At 40.4% G+C, this 24017-nt stretch overlaps 1 protein-coding gene across 1 annotated transcript in view; it reads left to right on the top strand.

Annotated features, from left to right (window-relative positions):
* Positions 1-24017, top strand: part of GMDS (GDP-mannose 4,6-dehydratase) — a 550335-nt gene that overhangs the window by 444836 nt on the left and 81482 nt on the right. Inside the window, exon 9 of the mRNA XM_074944947.1 lies at positions 4452-4548. Coding sequence (XP_074801048.1) covers positions 4452-4548 — 97 coding nt within the window. The remainder of the gene's footprint in view (positions 1-4451; positions 4549-24017) is intronic.

The following is a 24017-nucleotide window of genomic DNA, read 5'->3' as shown; positions in this document are numbered from 1 at the left end:
TAGTTTGATCAGCCATGGAGTAGGGAGATAGAAGGTATCTTCTCCCTGAAAGATCTCTCCTGGCTCTGACTGTGAATAGCCTATGGATCTCTCTCTCCCTCCTTTTGCCTTTCCTGCCTCTTGGATAATGGGCTAATTAGCCTTTGGGCTCTGCTCAACCCATCCCAATTCACCAATTAGGCACAGCTCTTCCTAGTCAGGGCTACTCTGGCACACTACTTGTAGTTGCAGTGACCGGATTGCTGCACCAGCTGCTGTTTCCCAGCACTCTGTCACAGACGTGCATTAATATTCTGTGTTACACATACTGGGTTACGTTTTATAATACACCAGACCAGATCCAATGCAGTGGGCAATCTAAAGGAATATTGGTGGTAAACTCAATAATCTGAAAAGTCTGTGCAAGTTATATCTCCTGACAGCTGTGAGTGATGAGTGGGATTTTCCTGAAGTTTTGTTTTTTCCAGGTTCTTGTGAGAGGTTTTATTTTTAATCAACTTCTCAGGCACCCCAGAAATAAATGGAGAAAACACATGTACCATTGCAATCACAGTACATTTCAATGTCGTGGCTTGTATGTGGGATGAACTAGCACTCATGTTTTGGAGAGAAGGAAGGCTGTGTGGTTTTATTTGCATATTATCTTGCTGCTGATTAGGATGGTGGTTAAAAAAATGTACGGGAAATCCTAATTTTTAGGACTAAAGAGGAAAAATAATGTTTTACAATCAGTAATATGCACAATCCTAACAAAGATAATAGTAACCTTTTAAAATAAACTTTTACCTCTTCTACTGAGTCCAACAGTATGAATGTTCATGAGGTGAGACTCCTTTTACACTCTGAACCCACATTTGAAACTTGATCAGTTTTTTTTATTTACATGGAAATTTCTGAGGCCTCTTTGTAGGTGGTGTCCACTGTGCTTAAAAGTGACTTCATGCAATATAAGTATTATAAGACACGCACCACCGGTGACTAGGTGCCATGTAGGGATAGCCTGGAAGTAAGGGCTGTCAAATCCAGGTTATCAGTAGGTGCAGAAAAAAGATCATCATCCCATATCCTCCTTTCGAGGTGCGTAGAGTTCTGGAATACAGCTAAAACTATTATCTATTATGAACGACAAACCACCATCACAGATCCTTCCCCAAACACCCTGCTCTTGGTTTGGAGGATGTGGTGATCAAATCATTGTGGTGGTATAGTCACTGTCTCTAAGCGTGTACATGTGTGTCTGCCTCTAAGTGTGTCATGAATGCATAGGGCCAGAGAGTGTAAGGTCATGGTTTTGACTCTAGCATTGTGGGAGCTCAGTTTCCAGCCTGCTTTAATTTAGGCAAACCCTGTTTAACCCAACTTTCGTTAAATGAAACTCCGGGTTAACCTAGAGTCTTCCCCAAATTCCACGAGTACATTTTATTGCATTGTCAGGCTTCAGCCTTGTGAAGCAAAACCTTAGAGGATCACTACTAAGGAAGGGGATCACCATATTAGGAAAAACTTTTTCACTATGAGGGTGGTGAAACACTGGAATGCGTTACCTAGGGAGGTGGTGGAATCTCCTTCCCTAGAAGTTTTTAAGGTCAGGCTTGACAAAGCCCTGGCTGGGATGATTTAGTCGGGGATCGGTCCTGCTTTGAGCAGGGGGTTGGACTAGATGACCTCTTGAGGTCCCTTCCAACCCTGATATTCTATGATTCTATGATTCACTAGGACTGAAGCACCTAGCTATCTAAAACCACAGTGGTATGAAGGTTTCTGATGTCTCTTTTCTCTGACCCCAAGACCTTGGGTTAACTTGGCTTTACCTTTTCTAGATTATTAACTGTTCTGAACAGAACATCACTGTGTATTAAAAGAGATTTTTCTTGTGATTTTAAAAATGTATGTAGCAGGTTAGATTAACGTGCTCTTCTTCATATCTAGTCTGTATCAGATGTAACGTCCCTTTTCAGCAAGGTGGTCTCTACTGGTGTAATGCGAGTGTCAGTGATGCCAATTGTAATTAAAAGTTCTGTTTGCAGTTGCATCTCTCCTTTTGTTCATACTGAGAAATGCTTCTTTCCTTATGAACTTTTCACATTACTGAGCAAAGTGGGTGGAGTTTTCCCTTAAGTTATTTCTATTGTTGTAAAACTTTGATGATGGTAATAGTGAGTGAGTTTCTGTTGGCTCTGAAGAGCCTTTTGTAGACTGTTGGGTATTAAATGGGTCTCAGTGACCTCCAACAGCAACTGACGTCTCCTGGTCCGAGCACTTCCTGTAGTTTTCCTGGTGACCGTTGGTTTTCTATTAAGCTCATTTGAGTCCTACTTAGTTTTAGCCTTTGCCCTTTAAAGGGAGGGGCTAATGTTAGTTTTGGCTTCTGAATGAAAATGTTTCTTACAGGCTTCAAGCAGAACAGCTGCAAAAAAACCCAAAACAAAAGTTAAATCACAAATCATATTTAGAATCCCAATGTTACTCTTTACAATGTTGAATGCAGTACAGCATTGCCGCAAACATTAGTGCAGTTAATGTCTACAGTATACAAAAATTAAGTGTTTTCAGCCCCAAACATGCAAAAGCCTTGAGTCAGCCCTCCCCCCCTGCAAAAAAAAATCATGTGATTGGCTTAAAAATCATGAGATTTAAAAAAAAAAATTTTTTTTATCTGCCTGATGGTTTCTGAACCTATAGGGTGCACTTAGGTCACATTTGCAGGTTTTCTCCAGAACCATGTAGACTAGAAATTTACTTCTCTATTTGTTAATGAAAGCTGAGATCCTTATGAAATTAAATGCTTCCAGGAGCTGAAGCTTCAGGAAAAATACCATATATTGTATGATAAAATCACAAGAGTTAGCAACACTGAATATATTTCAGGTAAAGGGCACGACTGGTAAAGGGAGATAAAGGACACTTCTCTCCTGTTGCAGATGATTGAAACTGAATAATCTAAATCTAAATCACAAGTGCTGCTTTTCAGAGATTTTTAGCTTACCCCCACAAAAGCATAAAGAAAAGGAGTACTTGTGGCACTTTAGAGACTAACAAATTTATTTGAGCATAAGCTTTCGTACTCCTTTTCTTTTTGCGGATACAGACTAACACGGCTGCTACTCTGAAACCCACAAAAGCATGGAATTTCACCACCGCCACCCTTTAGTGCCGAAGTATTGCAACACACCCACTGTTCAAAGCTCCCATGCTTACACACAAGCTTAAAGGAATAAAGATAGTTTCAGTCTTAACTCCGAATTTTGTAGGTTTCATGAGTCAGACCTTAATATTTTTTGATAATTTATTTTGAAACAGGCCAAATCCGCAAACTTCAGATCTGGACTTTCAAACTCCCCAAAGTTAAGGACATGTTGACTCTAGTGGTCCAGCAAGCCATTTGTATTATTCTTCAGATCTTGCCAGTTTGGAATGTGCAAATCGTGTTGGAAGGATAAAGTGGGAAGCACAGATACAAAATGTTTCAGTACACCCAACAAGCTCCTACAAATTACATTAATATTAGAGTATCAAAGCAGGAAGGAAACTAATTTAGGCCCCAGTTCAGTTAGACATGTGCCTACTTTTAAGCATGTGGGTAGTTCCATTCACATTGGGCATGTGCTTAATTACCTGGATGAACTGGGGCTTAAAACTGAAGAGCCTTTTCTTGGCCTATGTCTACACTTAAAAAGCTAGTGTGGCACAGATGCGGTGCTGCAGCTGCACTGTTGTAGCACTTCAGTGTATCCACTCACTATAGCCATGAGAGGGGTTCTCTTGTCATAGTTAATCCACCTTCCTGGAAGGCTGTAGCTAGGTCGACAGAGAATTCTTTTATTGACCTAGCGCTGTCTGCACCAGTGGTTAGGTTGGCTTCCCTACATCGCTCTGGGGTGTGGATTTTTCACACCCCTGAGCGACGTAGATGGGTCAATTTAACCTTTTAGTGTAGACCTGGCCTTAAACTGAGCGTGAATTAGAATATGGCAGGATGGAATAATAGTGCTCTCGAACAGAGCTCAGCTTTGGTAAATTAAGAGGCAGATAAAAGGTTTCCTGTGAGTTTTGCCTTAGCTGTAAAAATAAAAAATATTTTTTAAAATAACATTTTTATCGACTTCATACTAAGCAATGAATAAAAAGCATGTGTGCATATGTTTTAGAAGATAATAAGACATTGGAAATACCAGTAAGGTGCTCATTTTATTTTATTTTAATTTTTTTTCAGCCTTGTGTGTTTAACTTGGAAGTCCCATGTTTTAGGACTTACAAAGCCCATGGACTTCAAAAGCCATTGTTGCTCCATTCTGGTCAAACTGCTGCCTTTGTTCCTAGAGCTAATGAGTTTATACAGTCCTGCAGAGAGAATTGACACCAGCCTCAAATAAATGAAAACAAACCAAATGCTACTAAGATCAGTGCACTAACGTAATTATGGGTTGATTAAATGTTTATCTTCTTTACAGGTGGGAGGGAAAGAATGAAAATGAGGTAGGCCGATGCAAGGAGACTGGCAAGATTCATGTGACCGTCAATCACAAATACTACAGGCCAACTGAAGTGGTAAGCAAATGCCTTCTCTCAGCTTTGCAAATGAATAATCCAATCATTCAGCCAATAAATTGCTGCATTTGGCCAGCTGTCTGTGGAAACGGTTCTAATTGCACTCCTGCTGCCAGCTTTCAAATGCTCTAAATTAGGTTCCTCATCAGCGCCCCCCCTCCCGTAGCAAGTTATCCAAAAACAAACATAACAATAATTTCTGGAAAAAATCTGGAGGGCCACATTTGCAAGGCAATAATTGACATAATTGACACAGCTGCGGTGTTTAAACTATTGTCCTTACACAGGACAGAGAGAGCATGTATGAAACTTCACCACGCAGGAAACAAACAAAAGTCAAATCAAAATGTTCTCTCTCTTTATTTAAAATGCAGTATTTGATCATCTCTCTCCTGTTAGGAAAAAATGAAGAGAGGTGCGTTGATAAATTTGCATTTTAATATTTCCTCAATATATAAAATAAAAAATAGCTTGTAGCGTAGTCAATAAACTCCCTCCATTGAATAGCCTGGGTAAAAATTCCATTTTTGTGAACTTTGGTAGTATAGTAGTTACGAAATACTCTTTTTTTTTTTTTAAATGTTTATAGGGTCCCACTTAGCAAACTCTTCCTCTCATAATACTCTCAAACTTTTATTCACATGAGTACCCCTATTGAAGTCGACAAGGATACCATAAGCGTGGTCTGCTAGATGGGGCCAATAATGTGTTTGTTCTAATTGAATAGAGAACTCGTGACAAAAAATTAGTGAACGATTAGTATGCAGCCAGGTAGGGTCATGACAATACATGGTGCTGGCACAGGGCGCCGCCCAGGTTTTTACACCCAGAGAACAATTGTTGACTGTGTTAACGGAGAGTGGATGTGCCCGAGAAAGGATGTGTTCTGTCTCCTGGGGAGGACACGACAGCCCTGCTGGCTGCTGACACAGCATCAGCTGTCCGTGGGTCCATTCAGAAGTGCTGGCATTAACTTCCTGATAAGAGTGAGGTGCTACAAGAGCATGTTTGTCTTGACACAGATTGCGGGGGTGGGAGGGGAGGAAGAGGGGAGGCATGTTTATGAGTGACCAACCGTTCCAAACTGAAAATTCAAAGAGCAATAGAAACTTTGTCGTAAATAACTATTCAGAATGGCTGGACTCTTATACCAGAACCATTTCAGAAGCTAAAAAGTCATTGGGAATTGCCTGTCATTCTTTACTCGGGCAAGGTGTCGGAGTGATAAGAGGGACATAAAGACAAAAGGACTTGCTGAACAGGAAAAGGACACTTCACCCAACAAGTCTGTGCTGTATAAGACACCACTTTCCTGCTTTGTCATCATACCCCCAATACTTTTCTCTTACCTTGCAAATACATATTCACTCCCCCGAACTCATTGGAATTAGGTATCTGCTTTAGTGACCTTACTCTAGTTCTACTTTACTCCATCTGTTTGCTGCTTTCTGCTTGAAATAGTTCTGTCCAGGATCTCCCCTCTCTGCCTTACCCATCCCCCTTTTTTAGAGCGCGATTTCTGGATTTCAAAACCTTCTGCACTGTGAATAGATTGTTCTATGGCTGTGTTATTGCTCTAACAGGTAAGCATTGATTCTTCTCAGGACTACTCATGCAACCACTGATTTGTGCACCTGCGTGGGTATATGTGCTTACAAATAAAGGCTTGCAAGTGCACTTTGGTGTTGGTTTCAGAATGGTAGCCGTGTTAGTCTGTATCAGGAAAAATAACGAGGGGTCCTTGTGGCACCTTAGAGAGTAACAAATTTATTTGGGCATAAGCTTTCGTGAGTTAGAACCAACTTCATCAGATGCACAGACTTTTGAAAATACAGTCCTATTTAGCTAACAAAGATTTCTCTTGAACCATGAGAATAAAATAAATCTTTAGTGTTTCCTGAGAACAATAAATAATTTGAATTTTGGAACCCACCTAACTGCCACAGCTATAGTATCTCTGAGGTCACAGTATCCTTACTAATGAAACTGGAACAGAATTCACTGTTGCAGAGGAGCTCTCACAAGGGTATGGTACAAAAATAAATATCAGTGGATGAACCTCAAAAAAAAAAAAAAAAAGTTTCATTGTGCATAAGCCCTGAAAAGTTCTGAAGGTTACTGGAACTTCTCCAAAACTTTTTATTTCTTTGCTTCTCCCCTTCTCTAGTTTCCATTCTCTCCTTCCACCAACCTCATCTCTACAGCAGGCTTCCTATTTTCATATTGCCATTAAAAGATCCAGGAGGGCTGCAGAGATGCTCTGTTAAGATCTGGAGCACTCCAGGACTTTTCTGGGTCAGAGGCATGTGTTTTGAGGCACCTCTGTCCCAAGGAAACCTCAGAATGAATCTTCAATAAATCCTAAGCCTAATAGTGAAGTGGCAGAAGCTGTTAAATTTCACGATGGGCCTGATGATGGATGCAGGTTGTAAGGGGACTGGAGAGGATTTATCCAAACCTGGGAAAGGACAGAGGTTTGTGGCTGGCTGGCTGGCTGTTTTACTCCCAAATCAAGTTACTCCATCCATATTTACAATATTCAGAGCAGTCAGCAAAACATTTAGGGCTTCTGCAGGGTGATTTGTAAAATCATGGGTCAGTACAACTTTAAATGCACAGCATTTCTCAGAGCCACTCAGACTGGCTCTCTGATCTCAATATCCTTTGATTCCATTTATACATGTACACCAGTGACACTGGCCAAGACTTTCAAAAGTGATGAGTGATTTTGGGTGCCCAACTTGCTGAACATCCACCATCTGAATATCAAGCCCCTTTAAAGTCCCTTAAATTGGACACCAGAATCGCTATTTACTTTTGAAAATCTTGGCCAATGGGCTCAATCCTGCTCTCAAACAAGTGAAAATCAAAAGTAAATCCATTTAAATCAGTGGAACCACATCCACGTAAACCCAGTATGTAAGAACATCAGAATGGCCATGCAGGGTCAGATCAATGGTCCATCTAGCCCAGCGTCTGTCTCTGATAGTGGCTGGTGCCAGGTTCTTCAGAGGGAATGAACAGAACAGGGCAATTATTGAGTGATCCATTCCCTGTTGTCCAGTCCCAGAACCCCAGCTTCTGGCAGTCAGAGGTTTAGGGACACCCAGAGCATGGGGTTGTGTCCCTGACCATCTTGACTAATAGTCATTGATGGACCTATCCTCCATGAATTTACTAATTAGTTTCCAAACCTAGTTATCCTTTTGGCCTTCACAACCTCTCCTGGCAATGAGTTCCACAGGTTGACTGTGTGTTGTGTGAAAAAATACTTCCTTCTATTTGTTTTAAACCTACTGGCTAGTAATTTCATTGGGTGACCCCTGACTTTTCTGTTATATGAAGGGGTAAATAACATTTCCATATTCACTCTCTCCACACCAATCACACCTCCCCTTAGTCATCTCTCTTCTAAGCTGAACAGCCCCAGTCTTTTTAATTTCTCCTCGTATAGAAGCTGTTCCATACCCCGATCATTGTTATTGTCCTTCCCTGTGCCAATTCTACTCCGTCCTTTTTGAGATGCAGCACCCAGAATTGCACATAGTATACAAGGTATGAAACCAAAATCTGATCCAAAGCCAAAAAGCAAGGAAATGTAATCGGGAAAATAAAAGGCGTTATTTCACTCCATCTCCATTCAAGGACAGAAAGCCCCAGCTTGAAATTTTGAAAGCCAGCTGGGGGATTTAGCCACACTGCTCCCATTGAAATTAATGGGAATTGTGTGACTACATCCCACTGCTGACTTTGAAAATGTAAGTTTCTGCACAGTAAAGCAGCTTTCTGCGCTCAAACTGCAGACATGTGCACACTGCCAAGCCACTTTGTGCGCAGAAACTCCTCAGTTGCAGCGCTGCAAAAAAAAACCACCTCGACGAGCACCGTAAGGCTATTTGCGCAGAGGCTCCAGCGCTCTATTGCCAGTGTAGACACTTGATTGCTTTCTGCGCTGTAATTGGCCTCCGGAGCTGTCCCATAATGCCTCAAGTGACCGCTTTGCTCATTGTTTTGAACTCGGCTGCCCTGGAGACATGCTCTCCTCCCCTTTCAAAGCATGGTTTCTGACAGCCATTGCATGCTGTGCTGATCGCTCTGGGACACAAAGCAAACCATTAATGTGGAATACTTGTGCTGTTGAACACAGAGGCAGGTGTGTGTGTGTGTGAGAGAGAGTGTGAGTGTGTGTGAGAGAGAGAGATTGCTGTGCAGGGAGGGGAGGGCTGATGTCGGGGTTTCCCCCTGCCTCAGGACTGGTTGCTTCCTGCCGCTGTTTGAACTTACAAGACAGCATGCTGACACACACTCTCTGTCCCCAAAAACACACTTTTTTTTCTCTTCCCCACTCCCACACACACACACACTCCCTGTTACACACACTTCCCCTTCCCCGCCCCCCTGCGCACACACACACATTTCAGTTGAAAAGCAGCTGGCAATGTAGTAGGATGCCCAAGGAACAATGGGATTGGGAAACCTGCATCATGTGATGCTGTGCCTGCCCTATGAGGCATTGCAAACCCTTCCCAAAGCACCCTGCAGCCAGTTGCGCAGTGGGATAGCGACCACAATGGACTGCTGTCTTTGCCGTTGCAAGAGCTGCTAATGTGGATACACTCCAGCGTCACAGGGAGCATAGTGTGGACACGGAACAGTGGTTTAATTCCAGCATTTTAATAAAAGTGGTATAACTTGTGCTGCTGAAACTTTTTCTTTTTTAAGGTTAATATAATATTCTGAAATGTACAAACAAATGGACACTCAGACTACATACAGTTCTGACTGCATGGATGAGTTCATTTTTTAAATGTATTTATTCCAATCAGTTAGCACTCCCTCTTCTTCAGTACTGAATTGAAAAGCTTAGCAGCTTTAAGCATCTACCCAGCACTGAAGAAGAAACCTTGAAATGTGAGACTATCTTCTGGTTGAACTAAGTAAACTTTGTGAATGCCTTGCCTCTAAATCTGTTGGCTGTCTTTGGATATTGAAACCTTTGACTGCTTTGGGGCCCCCTGGTACTCAGTGGCCTTGGGAATTTTCCCCTTCTGACCCTCCCCTTCCCCCTGCCTCTCCCTCCCCTTGCTGATCACAGACCTAACAATACCATTTCTTTCTATTTGTATTCTGTCCCTCTCTGTATCCAGTCTGACATTTTTTTAAAAATGTATAGACAGTATAGGCTAATGGCTACAAGAACATTTATACCCTTCTCACAGTCAATAGGTTTCATGAGTGCTGTGCCACAATCCCAAATACACTCTCTATGGGTTTGTTGCCTTTTATGTTCTGTGATTGTTTTCAAACAGTGTGCTGGCTTTTTAAGCACATGGCTCCTTTGCTAAGAGGTGCATGACTAAAACTAAAGCTTGGACAATACAGTAATAACCTCCCCTTACTGTTTCATTTACCTACAGAATTCAAATCCCTGTGATTCTGGTCTCATTAGCTCTTACTCTTTACTATGGGCAAAATGTTTAAATGTGGATACTTGAAGTAAGGCAGCTTTAATCCATTTTTAGGCACCAAAATAAGGGATAGAGTTACCTAGAGCACAACATGTCTGAAAAAACATGCCTTTTATTGAGGTACTTAAATACAAATTTAGCCACCTAACTTTCAGTGTCCATTAAAAAAAATTTGGCAGTATCTCCCATGTTTTGATCTTTCAGCAAATGTGGTTTATCATTAATTTGCTATCTTCTCATGCGCCTAATTTACATATATTAGAAGCAAGGAATGGCCCAAAACTAAAAGACGTCCTAGTAATATCTGAAGAAATTCAGTAAGCTAGCTCTAAGCAGAGACCTCCCTCCAAGACTAACACAATGGTTGCTTATAATCAAATTATGCTTCTTGAGGTGATTTAGCAAAACTGCTTCTAATATTTTTCCACAAGTGATGTTAAGATAACTGTTCTATAATTGCTCCCTCCCTTCCATGGCCCTCTGTTGCAACAATGATGTTTAACACTTCCCAGACCTCAGGAATCTGATCTGTCATCAGAGAACTTAAAAAAATACCAGTTAGGATTTCACTAATTTCAGTCTTCATTTCTTCAAGGAAAGGAAAGAATCTCTTTCACCTTGTGGAAACATTATATGTAATCTAAATCTAGCACTTTGTATATCATAAGTGGGATCCTTTTTTCCACACTGTTCCATTGGCATCTTAGGGTTTGTCTAAGATGGGAAAATTTACACTCTGGATTAAGTTGCATTGATACGCTGTATCTACATTAGGGGTTTACACTGCTGTAACTACTGCTTACCTTAATGCAAATTTCCCTAATGTAGAGACACCCTAACACTTCTCTCTTACCAGAAGACACACCATTGGCCTTGAAGCAGTTGTCCATCCTCTTCCGTAAAGAACAATGGCACACTAACCTGTTCCTTTTGTTATATCCCCTACTTCCAATTCTTAACAATTTAGGGGAGGACCATTTCTTTCTCTTTTGCCTTTCTAGTGTAGCTATACTTGACAAAAATTGTTAGCTGGAATGGTCTTGACAGCAGAATGTCCAGTAATTCTTTGTCTTCCTGTAATTATCTGTTTAACCTGTTCTTGCTTGTTTTTAATAGATGTCTCAGTCCTCCTTACCAACTTGTTTATATTGTGAAAGGATTGTTTGTTTTTTATATATATATATATATTTAAAGTCTTCTACTTATTGCTTACCCTAATCTTTACATCCCTGCTTAACCAGGATAGCTTTAAATTTCACTCTCTTTAAATGTTTTTCAAATATTCAGCTCTGTGTTTCCCATACTTCCTAGCATTCCAGTAAAAATTCCTTGGGGCATATCACATTCCCCCAAATTCAGCTCTCCTAGAGTTAAAAAACGTTGGCGATGCTTCCTTTAAGTGTTCTTGCCCTAAAGAGTATTTAAAATCTAATGAAACTGAACACAGAATGAGACGTGCTACTGGACCAATTCCTACTGTCAGGTCCAGAATTGTCTCTGACCCTGTACACGGTTGAATTGTCTGTATAAGGAAACCCATGCTTCCCTTCCTTAAGAGTCTGTTTTGTCACCAGTAATTTGTAATTATGCATATGTAATTTGCATTACCAATCATGAGAGTTAGATGCTAGCTTTGAAGGAAGAATAACAGACCTCTCATCTATTTATTTTAAAAGAAAATCTTGATCTGCTTTCTTTTCTTGTCCTGGAAGTCTGTGTCTCATCCGATAATACCTTAGTATATGATTACCTTGCTTGTCCTTAACTCTTCTCCAAACTGACTCTGCTGCTGTGTCAGCCAATATATTTTCTTTACTTAGTTCAGACTCAGTATTATCCGTCAGTTCCATTGCCACCCACCCCTCTTTTTCATTTTGCCTTTCTGTCTGGTAAACTCTGTCTTCTGGTATTAAAACCCTGCAGACATTTTTCTATTTCAATACAGGTGTCTCTTATGTCAGATACTTCAGAGTTACCATTGAAAACTTACATTTCTGATTTAGCTATAGAAGGATAATAATGTGTCCCCACGTTGTGCCTTTCATAAGGAACTCAGCCCTTGACAAACACTGAATAATTAAGCATCTCAAGCATGTGAAATAGATCAGAGGTGCTGCTGCCTCCCTGTTTCACTAGTGAGTAAATTGAAGGACAAAAAAAGCTAAGCAACTTGCCTATGGTCATGAGTCAGTGATAATGCCAGGAATAGACCTGAATAGCAATGTGCTCTAACCATGTGCTTAAGTGCTTTGCCAAACCTTCATATGAAGTGAAGCAGTTCAGCTCAAATAAGAATTGACCCAATTAAGAACAGAAGAACGGCCACACTGGGTCAGACCAAAGGTCCATCTATCTCAGTATCCTGTCTTCTGACAGTGGCCAATGCCAGGTGCCCCAGAGGGAATGAACAGAACAGGTAATCGTCAAGTGAGCCATCGCCCATTCCCAGCTTCTGGCAACTGATCCAATTGATCCAAATATTTGTGGAGATTCAAAAAAATGTCAATTGTGTTTTTTTTTTTCTCTTCATTTCCATGCACCTCTCTAGTCAGGACTGGACATGCCGAAATACTCCGAGAGACTGCTCTCATTCCATATGTATATGTCTATGTATATATGAAGTTGTTTTGCTTTCTTTTCTTATCCCTCCTTTGCTTTTCTTTCTCCTATATTCCTTTAAATTCTTTTTTTACCTTGAATATCACTGCGTTCCTAGGTGAAGTATGTGAAGATTGTCTTTTTTGCAAGGTGTCTTCCACCCTGCCTATCTTCAGCAAGTTCATGCACAATTCTGCTCGCTGTCTTATTAATCCTCTTAATAAATACCCTTGTCCTTTCCGTCTGCTGTAAGACTAACTACTACCCTGGCATTCATCCCTTTGTATAGGAGCCGCTATCCACAATGCATGCTTCAGATACTCTTCTGCTTGTTGTTGTTTCACAATTTGCTCATTACATCATGCTTGACAGTCCCATCTTTTAAATCCACCTCAGTGACATTCAGTGCTGGAATCCTGCTGGATGCTACCATTTAGTCATCCCATGCTATGCTTCTCAGTTAACCAGTTGCTGCCCTGTATGTCATCCCGTTTCTCCTCTGCTGTGCCTCCAATGTACTCCTCTGGCAACTTTCACAGCTGGCCCTGCTCCTCCTTCTGCCCTGTTGTCATTCCTGAGGTTTAAAGTGAGCTGTGTGTCATCTGTGAACTTCCTGTATTCATTGATCTTCCTGAGAACATCTCTCTAATTCTGCCATTTGATCTCTTAGTACTGCAACTAACTGACAACCCTTAACAAAAGGAAAGTGTTCCCTTAACTCCTCTGATCTAAGTCAAAACTGTTTTGCGCTCTGAATGTTGCACTGTACTTGTTATAAGATTCATGGCCTTTTTTTTTTTTTCCCCCAAATGGTGAAAATGGCTGAAGAAAATTGACTTTAGGTAAAAATTTTCTGCTGTGGCTGGGTGAAGAGATGTCAAATCCTTTGAAAGATTAGTTTGGAGACGGAGCTGTCACCCAGGCTGACAAATGGTAATTACAGAAATGCAGGAGATCTACACCCAACTCTTGGAAACAGTTTTAAATCAATCCTGAGAGAATGGAGGATTGGAATTGAGGGAGAGGAGAATGAGAATCGAAGGTTATTTAGCTTCCTAATTAGGCCCCAACCCTGCAAAGCATTTAAGCATGTGCCTAACTTTATTCATGTGCGTCATTGATGGGATGTCTCACACACCTAAAGTTAAGCATGTGCTTAAGTGTGAAACCTTCAGATGAAGTGAAGCCCTTCATCTCAAATAAGAACTGACCCAATCAATCCAAATATTTGTGGAGATTCAAAAAATTTCAATTGATTTTTTCCCCCAGGTCCCCATACCTCTCTATTCAGGAGTGGACAGGCTGAAGTATCCCAAGACAGCCTGCTCTCCCCAGATTCCCAGCACAGGTTTGCAGACCTGAAGGGATCGGATTAAGTTCACATAGCTTTTTATTTTTAATCAACTATTCCCCAGGCTGTGCTTCCTGTCTCTGATTGACAAGAAGTGCTGTCCCCATCAGGCTAGCTTATTTCAATCACTCCTCTCCTGCTTTCTTCTCTTTTGATTTTGTGCCTCCTCTTTGGGTTCCCCCCCCCCATCTACGTATTTATTTATATTTTACATCTCTTCTTAGTTCCCCAGTTATCCCCTTGTCTCCTCTTTCCCTCAGCTCTCCCTCCCCCCCATTTTGACTCTCTTCCCTCCTTCATGATCTCTATCTGTTTTCTCACCCTCTTCCCCCACGCTTTTGTTTTCTTATCTCTGCCTATACGCAGGCTCCAGCTGTGTTGGAAGAAGCACAGTCTCACCAGAGAAGGAACTGAGAAGCGGGAGAGACTGGAGCATATAAAATACATAAGAGTTCTTGCTTCGGACAACTCCAGCCCTAATGCATCCTTGCCACCTATCTAGTTTGTCGCCCACTGATCTTTTTCTGCCTGAGTATTGTCCAGCAGCCCGGTCCCTTTTCCATTCACCCACATGGGATGAGATTTTCAAAAGAGACCAGGGCCAGATTTTCAAGTGCTGAGCACCCAGCAGCACCCATTGTAACACTATCATATTTTCAGAAGAGCTCGGCATCTGATTTGTTGGGTACTTTTAAAAGTCTGGCCACTCAGTTTGGTTCCTAAATGGGAGGTGAGCTCTTTTTGAAAATCAGGGCCCTTTGTAGAAGCTTGTCAAAAAAGGTTAGAAATTTTTTTTTATGAAAAATGGGCAAATAATAAAAAAAGTCACCATTTTTCCGCAACTGTAGCCCTACATTTTTCGGGTATACATTTACCCCCATTGCTCACAACCCAGATGGCATTCTCCCAGGGTGTTTTGTGCATTTAGAATGCATTAAGGGCATGAACTGTGTGGAAAAGAAAAATGCCACTTCTGGGCTTTGGATTCAGGGGAGAGAAAGAGTATGGGATCAGGTTTCCTCCATCAATCCTGGAATAAAACGCTGGAGTGCTAGCACTTCATCTACTTTCCTCTGTCTTCTTCTGTTGCATGTGTGTGGGTGTAGAGAGGGAAGTGACAATTACAAAATACTAGAATGTGATGTGTGAAGGTTCATGCTGTAATATTGATGTTAAAAATACCTTCTGCTAAATTTGCATTGAAAATTAGCCTACTTAGTATTTAAGTCTTCCAAACAGGGGCTATTCAACTGTATATGCCACGGCACACAGTTTTTTCATGTTTTAGGAACATTATTCATTTTTATGTAGAACCCCATCTCTTTCATCGCTTCCCCTGATCTCTCTGGTTTACCCGTACAGTCAGTAAAAAAATCTGACAAATTACACATTTGAAAATAAATAAAAAAGCAAGTCTCTATAAAAACGAGACATTGATTTCCAGTAAAACAGTGAATGTTTCTGCAACAGGATGTGGATTTGGAGAGTTTTCAAGGGTGGAGATACCATGCAGAGAAGCTGCTGTGCCAGCTCGGACTCCTGACAGATGACTGTACTCTTGGTTTCCAAACAATCACCTTTTACAGTGATATTAGGGAAATACCAGTTTGTGTCCACCCTATCAGCAAGATAACTTGACCTTTTAATTACCAAGATTTTTTGTTCTGTTTCTTTCCTGTCAGCCTTTTTTAAAGAGCCGTATAAAGGTAGCCATTCTTTTTTATTCTGATAATGGACTCAGAAGGTGTCTGCTTTCTGAAGTGCACATAACAATCCTCTCAGGTGCGTGCAGCAGTCTGATACCCTACAACAGCAACATACTTCCTGAAAGGGTGAACATAGTCAGACAAGTTGGATAAGTGCCAGATTGTGGCCTGTCTGGCACTCCTGCCCAGGCAAGCAAGTGTCCACAAGACATCTTTTAGCCCCCTGTACCAGCTGCCCACATTGCAAATAACATCACAGTGGGGAAAGCAGCCTCAGCAGAGCTGCTACTCCCCTTCCCTTTTGGTGGGTGGCAAATGAGCCCCGCAATGCACCAGGCAGTGCAGTTATGCTAATGCTCTGAGGGATGTACCAGGTATAGAGCTGCATCTGTTTCAAAACAAGGGGAAACTAGCATTGCAATAATAAACATGGGGCTTGTGGAAAAGCCACAGTTTAGCCTAAGGTTCTTCTCTACGTAACTGACAACTAAATCGTACTGATTTTGACACTTGCAATTCCTGTTTAAATCTCTGAAAATCAGGGTATGAAGGAGAGAAGAAAATGCCAGATTTGGTTACCAAAGGAATAGCTCAAAGAAAGAAAATAGGTCAAAGACCAATGTAAGGGAAACATTTAACTTGCTTATATATACACAAGTTCGGGAAAGGATACTCGAGTGGTTAAAATGCTCATAGATTCATAGATATTTAGGTCAGAAGGGACCATTATGATCATCTAGTCTGACCTCCTGCACAACGCAGGCCACAGAATTTCACCCACCACTCCTACAAAAGAAACCTCACACCTTCTGTGCTATTGAAGTCCTCAAATCGTAGTTTAAAGACTTCAAGGAGCAGAGAATCCTCCAGCAAGTGACCCGTGCCCCATGCTACAGAGGAAGGCGAAAAACCTCCAGGACCTTCCAGTCTGCCCTGGAGGAAAATTCCTTCCCGACCCCAAATATGGCGATCAGCTAAACCCTGAGCATATGGGCAAGATTCACCAGCCAGATACTACAGAAAATTCTTTCCCGAGTAACTCGGATCTTACCCCATCTAATAACCCATTGGGCCTATTTACCATGAATATTTAATTACCAAAACCATGTTATCCCATCATACCATCTCCTCCATAAACTTATCGAGTTTAATCTTAAAGCCAGATAGATCTTTTGCCTCCACTGCTTCCCTCGGAAGGCTATTCCAAAACTTCACTCCTCTGATGGTTCGAAACCTTCGTCTAATTTCTAATCTAAATTTCCTAGTGGCCAGTTTATATCCATTTGTTCTTGTGTCCACATTGGTACTGAGTTTAAATAATTCCTCTCCCTCTCTGGTATTTATACCTCTGATATATTTATAGAGAGCAATCATATCTCCCCTCAACCTTCTTTTAGTTAGGCTAAACAAGCCAAGCTCCCTGAGTCTCCTTTCATAAGACAAGTTTTCCATTCCTCGGATCATCCTAGTAGCCCTTCTCTGTACCTGTTCCAGTTTGAATTCATCCTTCTTAAACATGGGAGACCAGAACTGCACACAGTATTCCAGGTGAGGTCTCACCAGTGCCTTGTATAACGGTACTAAAACCTCCTTATCCCTACTGGAAATACCTCTCCTGATGCATCCCAAGACCGCATTAGCTTTTTTCACAGCCATATCACATTGGCAGCTCATAGTCATCCTATGATCAACCAATACTCCAAGGTCCTTTTCCTCCTCCGTTACTTCTAATTGATGCGTCCCTAGCTTATAACTAAAATTCTTGTTATTAATCCCTAAATGCATGACCTTACACTTCTCACTATTAAATTTTATCCTATTCCTATTACTCCAGTTTACAAGGTCATCCAGATCCTCCTGTAGGGTATCCCTGTCCTTCTCTAAATTAGCAATACCTCCCAACTTTGTATCATCCGCAAACTTTATTAGCACACTCCCACTTTTTGTGCCCAGGTCAGTAATAAAAAGATTAAATAAGATTGGTCCCAAAACTGATCCTTGAGGAACTCCACTGGTAACCTCCCTCCAGCCTGACAGTTCACCTTTCAGTAGGACCCGTTGTAGTCTCCCCTTTAACCAATTCCCTATCCACCTTTCAATTTTCCTATTGATGCCCATCTTATCCAATTTAACTAATAATTCCCTATGTGGCACGGTATCAAACGCCTTACTAAAATCTAGGTAAATTACATCTACTGCGTTTCCTCTGTCTAAAAAATCTGTTACTTTCTCAAAGAAGGAGATCAGGTTGGTTTGGCACGATCTACCTTTTGTAAAACCATGTTGTATTTTGTCCCATTTACCATTGACTTCAATGTCCTTAACTACCTTCTCCTTCAAAATTTTTTCCAAGACCTTGCATACTACAGATGTCAAACTAACAGGCCTATAATTACTCGGATCACTTTTTTTCCCCTTTCTTAAAAATAGGAACTATGTTAGCAATTCTCCAATCATACGGTACAACCCCTGAGTTTACAGATTCATTAAAAATTCTTGCTAATGGGCTTGCAATTTTTTGTGCCAATTCTTTTAATATTCTTGGATGAAGATTATCTGGGCCCCCCGATTTAGTCCCATTAAGCTGTTTGAGTTTCGCTTCTAGTCTAGGACTCAGAAGATCTGAGATTCCTGGGTCTGCCACTATCTCCCTTTGTGGTGTGGGCAGATCTGTTTGGCCAAGACACAGCAAAACTCTTAAGCATATGCTTATCTTTAAGCGGGGTACTAAAGTGCTTTGCTGAATCAGGATCTTGATCTGTTGTGTCTTGTTTTGTAAAATCTGTACAGTGAGGATACTGCTCTTCCTCAGAGTGAGAGTAAATTCATTAATGTTTGCAAGGTACCTTGCATAGGTTACTGCTATGAAGACCATAGAGGTAGATAAAGTTGTAAAGAAACCTGGGTGCATAAAATTCAATGATGTCTAATTTAAAAAATAGACTTTTACATACATTGAATTTTTAATTAAAATTAAATACAGGTATATTTTTAAAAATAAACATATTTAAAATTAAATTTGAAATTAGCAGCTTATGTTGGGACCTAAACTACTTATAAACTAGTCAGATAATTTAAATTATAATTTAATTTAAATTAAATACCAAAAAAAGACACATAAGCAGTACATATGTGCTGCGAGGTTGTAAAGAAAGTCAAACCACTGACTAAGCACCGGGGCCCAGAGTTTGCTGAAAAGTGCTAAACCAACGTTTGATAGCAGTAACCTCTTTGGCAGGTACAGAGAGAGAATTTTCGTCATTTCAGTTTATTCAACTAGTTTAGTTCAATGACTATTTCATTCAGAGTTGAGAAACCAACTGGAAGCTGAAAAATCAGGAAGGCTTGTGTTCCTCTTCCAATCTATGAATAAAAACTAGGTGTGAGAGGATTAGCTTTCCTAGTTCTAAAATCTTGAAGGACATAGTGCCCAGAATCAATTAGTTCAGTTCACTAACTACAGATAAATAGTTTAGATAGATAGGTAAACTGTTTTAATACTTCATTTATCTTTAAATGCAAAAATTGTTTTGATAAATTCTTCTTCTGCATGAAACACATTTAAAGAGTTTTATTTAATAATAAAAAATAAATTCCTATTTTTGTGAATTTTCACTTGAATTTGAATTGCAAATAACAATAATCTAGTAAATAAAAATGCATCATTCACCATTTTCTAACATAAAAGAATAAAAATTAAGAATATGAATAAGAGTAAATAAATTTAGCTGTATAACTGCTTAACTAAATGTGTATAGGTATAGTATATACCCCTGGTTAGCAAAAAGAAGCACCAAATTTAGTGTAAAGGCTATGTTTAGTTGCAAATCAATATGTTTTAATGGTTAACAACCAATAAGAATCAACCTTTCTGTAGTAAAATAACTAAAAAGTATAAATGCAAAACATGATTAAAATCAATTATTTAAATCAGAGTTTCCTGCTTGCTGATTTCAATCATGATTAAAAATGGTGATTTAAATCAGTCCATCCTGAAAGACATCCATAAAGGGGCATCCAGTTCTGAGGAAGTTTATTCCTCTTAGAGCTGATCATAACCTGAGTGTTTTTTTTTCCCTGTTGACTTTTCATTGGAAAAACCAAGCGCTGAAATACATTTGACCCAAAAAAAAAAAAAAAAAGATATTCAGTTTTCTAACAAAAATTAATAATTTTGGGAGAAAGCAGACATTTTCATGACAGCTTTTGCTTGGTCAAAACCCCAATTTTCTGTTAGAATTTTCCACAGAAAATTTTTGATCATTCTGTTTTACCCCCAGCATCTCCATCCTTTTCACTTTAACTTTTCTCTCTTGCTTCACTTTGGGCAAATGGTTGATGGGGGTGGAGGATTTGAAATGTTTGTTTTAAAAACTTACAAATCCACCCCTTTTTGTCATCTTTACCAAACTGGCAAAATTGGGAGGGAGACATGAGGATGTAGGGCATGTTTCCAATGGCACTGCCCAGATACAGTAGAGATTGCTCCTTGAGCAATACACTGGATGGATGTTATCTTTGGATCACATTATTTCCCATCTCTGCATGACACCAGGATAGCCTGTGACAGTGAGGCTGCCTGTAACAAAACGTAAGCAATTTTGAACAACACTGCTAATTGATTTTAGCCTCATGCCACATTCCCAGTGTTTACTAGTGTTCAAGGAGTATTTACATGTGTGTGCAGGCATGCATGAGAGATCTAGCTGTCCAAACATTTTTTATTGATTAAAACCCCCAGAAATGATTTGTGTGCTGTAATAGCTACAGTACTCTCCCTGAACCAGGGAATGGATCTTAATGCCAGTTTTGGATGGTCCCCAAGTTGTCTGGTCTCCCAACTGGGTAGGTGAAAGGGGACACGGTAGCTTTCAGCAAGGCAGGGGGAACTCACAAACAAACAAAGAGCATTATGCTTGCGATTAGCTGGTGGTCACGGCCAATGTTCAGGCATAGTATCTGACAAGCTGACCAAAGCAGACTATATGAAAAATATTACCAAGCGTCAAAAAGATTTAGTAATAGATTAAAAGTGAATGCCTGCCTCGGCAGATTTTTTTTTCAATTGAGAAAGGATTAAGGTTGACAAGGTGAAGTTGTTTTAATAATTCACAGACAATAATACATCTGTCACTTGACAGAGATAGTGTTTAAGATGTTAACGTTGTCTGGCATAACATAAAACAGGGTCACTCACTCACCTCTTGGAAACACCTAGCCTGGCCTCATTTAAATGTCTTCTTTCCAGCCTTGCCAGTATATTTTTATAGCTTTGGTAGAGCTCTCAGATGTAGTGACTTTAGAATTTTATCTATTGTATTATGGTTAAGAATGCAGTAAACTAAAACTCCTCATCAGCCCTTCTGCAAATGCAATAACACTTAAACTACAGTTCTATCGACAGTCATTGAAATTCAAAGCAAACGATCTGATTGCCTACCAAAAATATCTTTTAAATCAGGTGTCCTTTTTGCAACCTTTTTGTATTTTTTGCAGGCTCTCTTTTTGCCAGAGTGCTGAACTGTACTGCATTTCAGTCATGCTTAATATGGAATAGCTACATGCAGAAAAGATGGATTAATAATAATGAAAGCAAAAAAATGTATTTTGAAGTGGGACAGCTGCCTATTTTCTCGTACAGTAATCTGTGACAAATATATGTTTGTAATTCACTACATCTGTTACTGAGTCAGTGCTTTCCAGAGCTTAGTTTAACAGATTTCCGGGTGGGGTGAGTGGAAAAGGAATTGTTTTTGTTTTGTTTCGTCTGATTAACTCACAAAACACATTTTCCACATTCTGATCCTTAAGCAAATATCTATATATATAAAAAAATCTTTTTTAAAACAAGGACTGTCCTCTGACCAAAGTGATTGGCTCCTACTATAGTTTCTCATTAGATACCAGTTGTAAATCCCCATACCTCTAATCTCTGGCACAGTTTCCCTCTTGATCCTAGGCTCTATTCCAATGCATTGGGGGGATTAGAAAGTTGGTTATGATGATGGAATTGTAAACAGAGGAAATGTGAGGTATTAGGAGAAGCTCAGGTTAGCGAGATGACCAGGTTTGCTCTGTGTGCTGTATTGGTACCTAAGCAACAAAGCCTACCAAACCCTCTTTTTATATCACTTTGTGTCACCACTGACTGTGTGTTGTGACATTTACTCCTCACTCCAAACAGTTCTTCTGTACTACTAATCCCATAAGGTTAGCACAGCCTTTTATCCTGGACATAAAGAGGCTGCAGAAGAGTTTCCTAAATTGTATTCAGGCTCCCTCCCCACCCCACTCTTCCCCCCACCCCAAGAAATGCTTTATGGGTATTATCTTTGTATGTAACATCTTTGTCGGGTGCCTATTGCAAGAGCACAACAACAAAAGTCAAAACCCAGAGTGTTACAATCAATCGAAAAGAACCAGCTAGCTCAAATACTGTATATAGTGAGACAGAACTCAGGAATTAGGCAAAGGAGGAAACCAAATAGCCCTAGAGATAAGCAACCTACCTACAAAGAGGTCAGTATTCACATGGTGCAAAGGATGGGGGGAAAGATGAACACAACAGCAAAAAGAACCAAACAAGGGAGGGAATCTGCAAAATGGTCAGGGAAGGGTTAATCCCAACATAGAAGATTTATGCATTTCAAAATGCAGCCAGTAGGGGTTTGTGACAAATGGGTCTGAACGGAGTTTCACTCCTCAGACACTTGGCAGAGAAAGCCCTACATTTTTCTTCCAGTGTTAAGGACCAAAAGCAGATCTACCCTGTCCTGACTGTTGTTGCTGGGCAGATTCAAAAAGCAAAATGTGATCACTCACTCAGGTAGCTAAATCCTATATTGTGAAGGAGTTCATATTTAATACTAACACCTTGAACTATATTCTTTGACATCCTGGTAACAGTGTAGCTTGTGACAGTTACAAGTAACCTGTCCCTATTTTAAGAAGCAAGCAGCTGTCTCCTACAACTGCCTCAGTCAATGATCAGTTTCAGAGTATGCCCAATTACGCAGCACATTATAATAGTCTAACCAAGAGGTCACAAAGGCATGGCTGACTATGGTGAAGTTTGTGTCTGAAAGAGAGTAGCAGTTTTTCTAGAAAGTGGAGAGGATTGTCATCACACGTGCTGTAGTTATTGTAGAACAATTACCAAGATATGCATACGCCAAATTTAACTGAATGGGTTTTTGTAGGCCAATGTAGAGTTTTTGAAGTGTCCCATTGACTGAGATCCTCTGTTTATCTACAGTGCTGGTACTGATGCAAGTTTCTGCACACTATTTTACCAGCTGACCACAAGCATGATCTGGAGGGATCACCTTGAGGTGAAAGAAAATTAGCTAGGTCTCTCTGCAGAGACTGCCAACAAATGTACCAATGATGGGGTTTTTTTATGTGGGCACCTGTCTGCTAGTCAAAGCAATGTGATCAACAACTCATTTCACGTAGGCTACCAAATACTAGTTACTATTAGGGATGGACAAACTAATGTAATTAAAAATCAATCCATCCCATCCCTGTCCACTAGAATTTCCTGCTTCTCTCCAACCAACTTCTCTCCAACTTTTGCTGAATCTTGGGAAAGGTGGGTTCACCACAAATGCCTCTTATCTCACGGTTAGATGACCGAAATTCAGCCTGCTGCTGTCTGGGCTTTCCTGCTGATGAAGCCTCTGTGGGCACAGCACTTCCATAAAAGACCCAAATCTTGGGTGAACTGAAGGTTTCTGAGGAACGCTGTGTAGTTTACAGTATTTCTGTCAAGGAAGCCTCAGAAACACCTTATTCAGAGAGGACATCAGCAGACCCCAATACCACAGCCTGATGTGATGATGTGGAGAGCCTGGGGGGAATGTCATACCCCTTGCTTCCCTTTAACACTTCCCAGACCCAGAGACCCACAAGAGGATCACTGAGGCAGAGGAAAGAAAACTGTTATCATTCTCACACAACAAAGGTAGAGAGCAGGGAAAAACTCAGAAAGTTTGTTGAACTAAGTAAAGATCCGAAATTAATAGAAATTCAGGTTTGCTCATCACTAATCACTGACAATATGTCTGAGGTTTGAACTGGTAACCAAGGTGTAAAAGACGTCAACGACTAGTAACCTCAGCCATCCCAATTTATCATATCCAGGTATTTAAAGTGAACTCTACAGGTTTATAAATTGAGAAGCTGTAGGTTGTATAGGCCTGTTTCAAGGCAGCCAGTAACCCATTTTACTGACACAGATTGTTTATTTTAAATCTGGATTATATGTGTGTGTGTTAGAGAGGGAAAACTGAGGTTTTGCCTTTCCCGTAAAGAGGGTTCCAGTGTGTGAGTGGACAAAGATGAGTT

Source organism: Natator depressus, chromosome 2 (genome assembly GCF_965152275.1).
Source record: "Natator depressus isolate rNatDep1 chromosome 2, rNatDep2.hap1, whole genome shotgun sequence".
Lineage (NCBI taxonomy): Eukaryota > Metazoa > Chordata > Testudines > Cheloniidae > Natator > Natator depressus.
The sequence above is the reverse complement of the archived record's forward strand: the minus strand, read 5'-3'. Positions and strand labels throughout refer to the sequence as shown.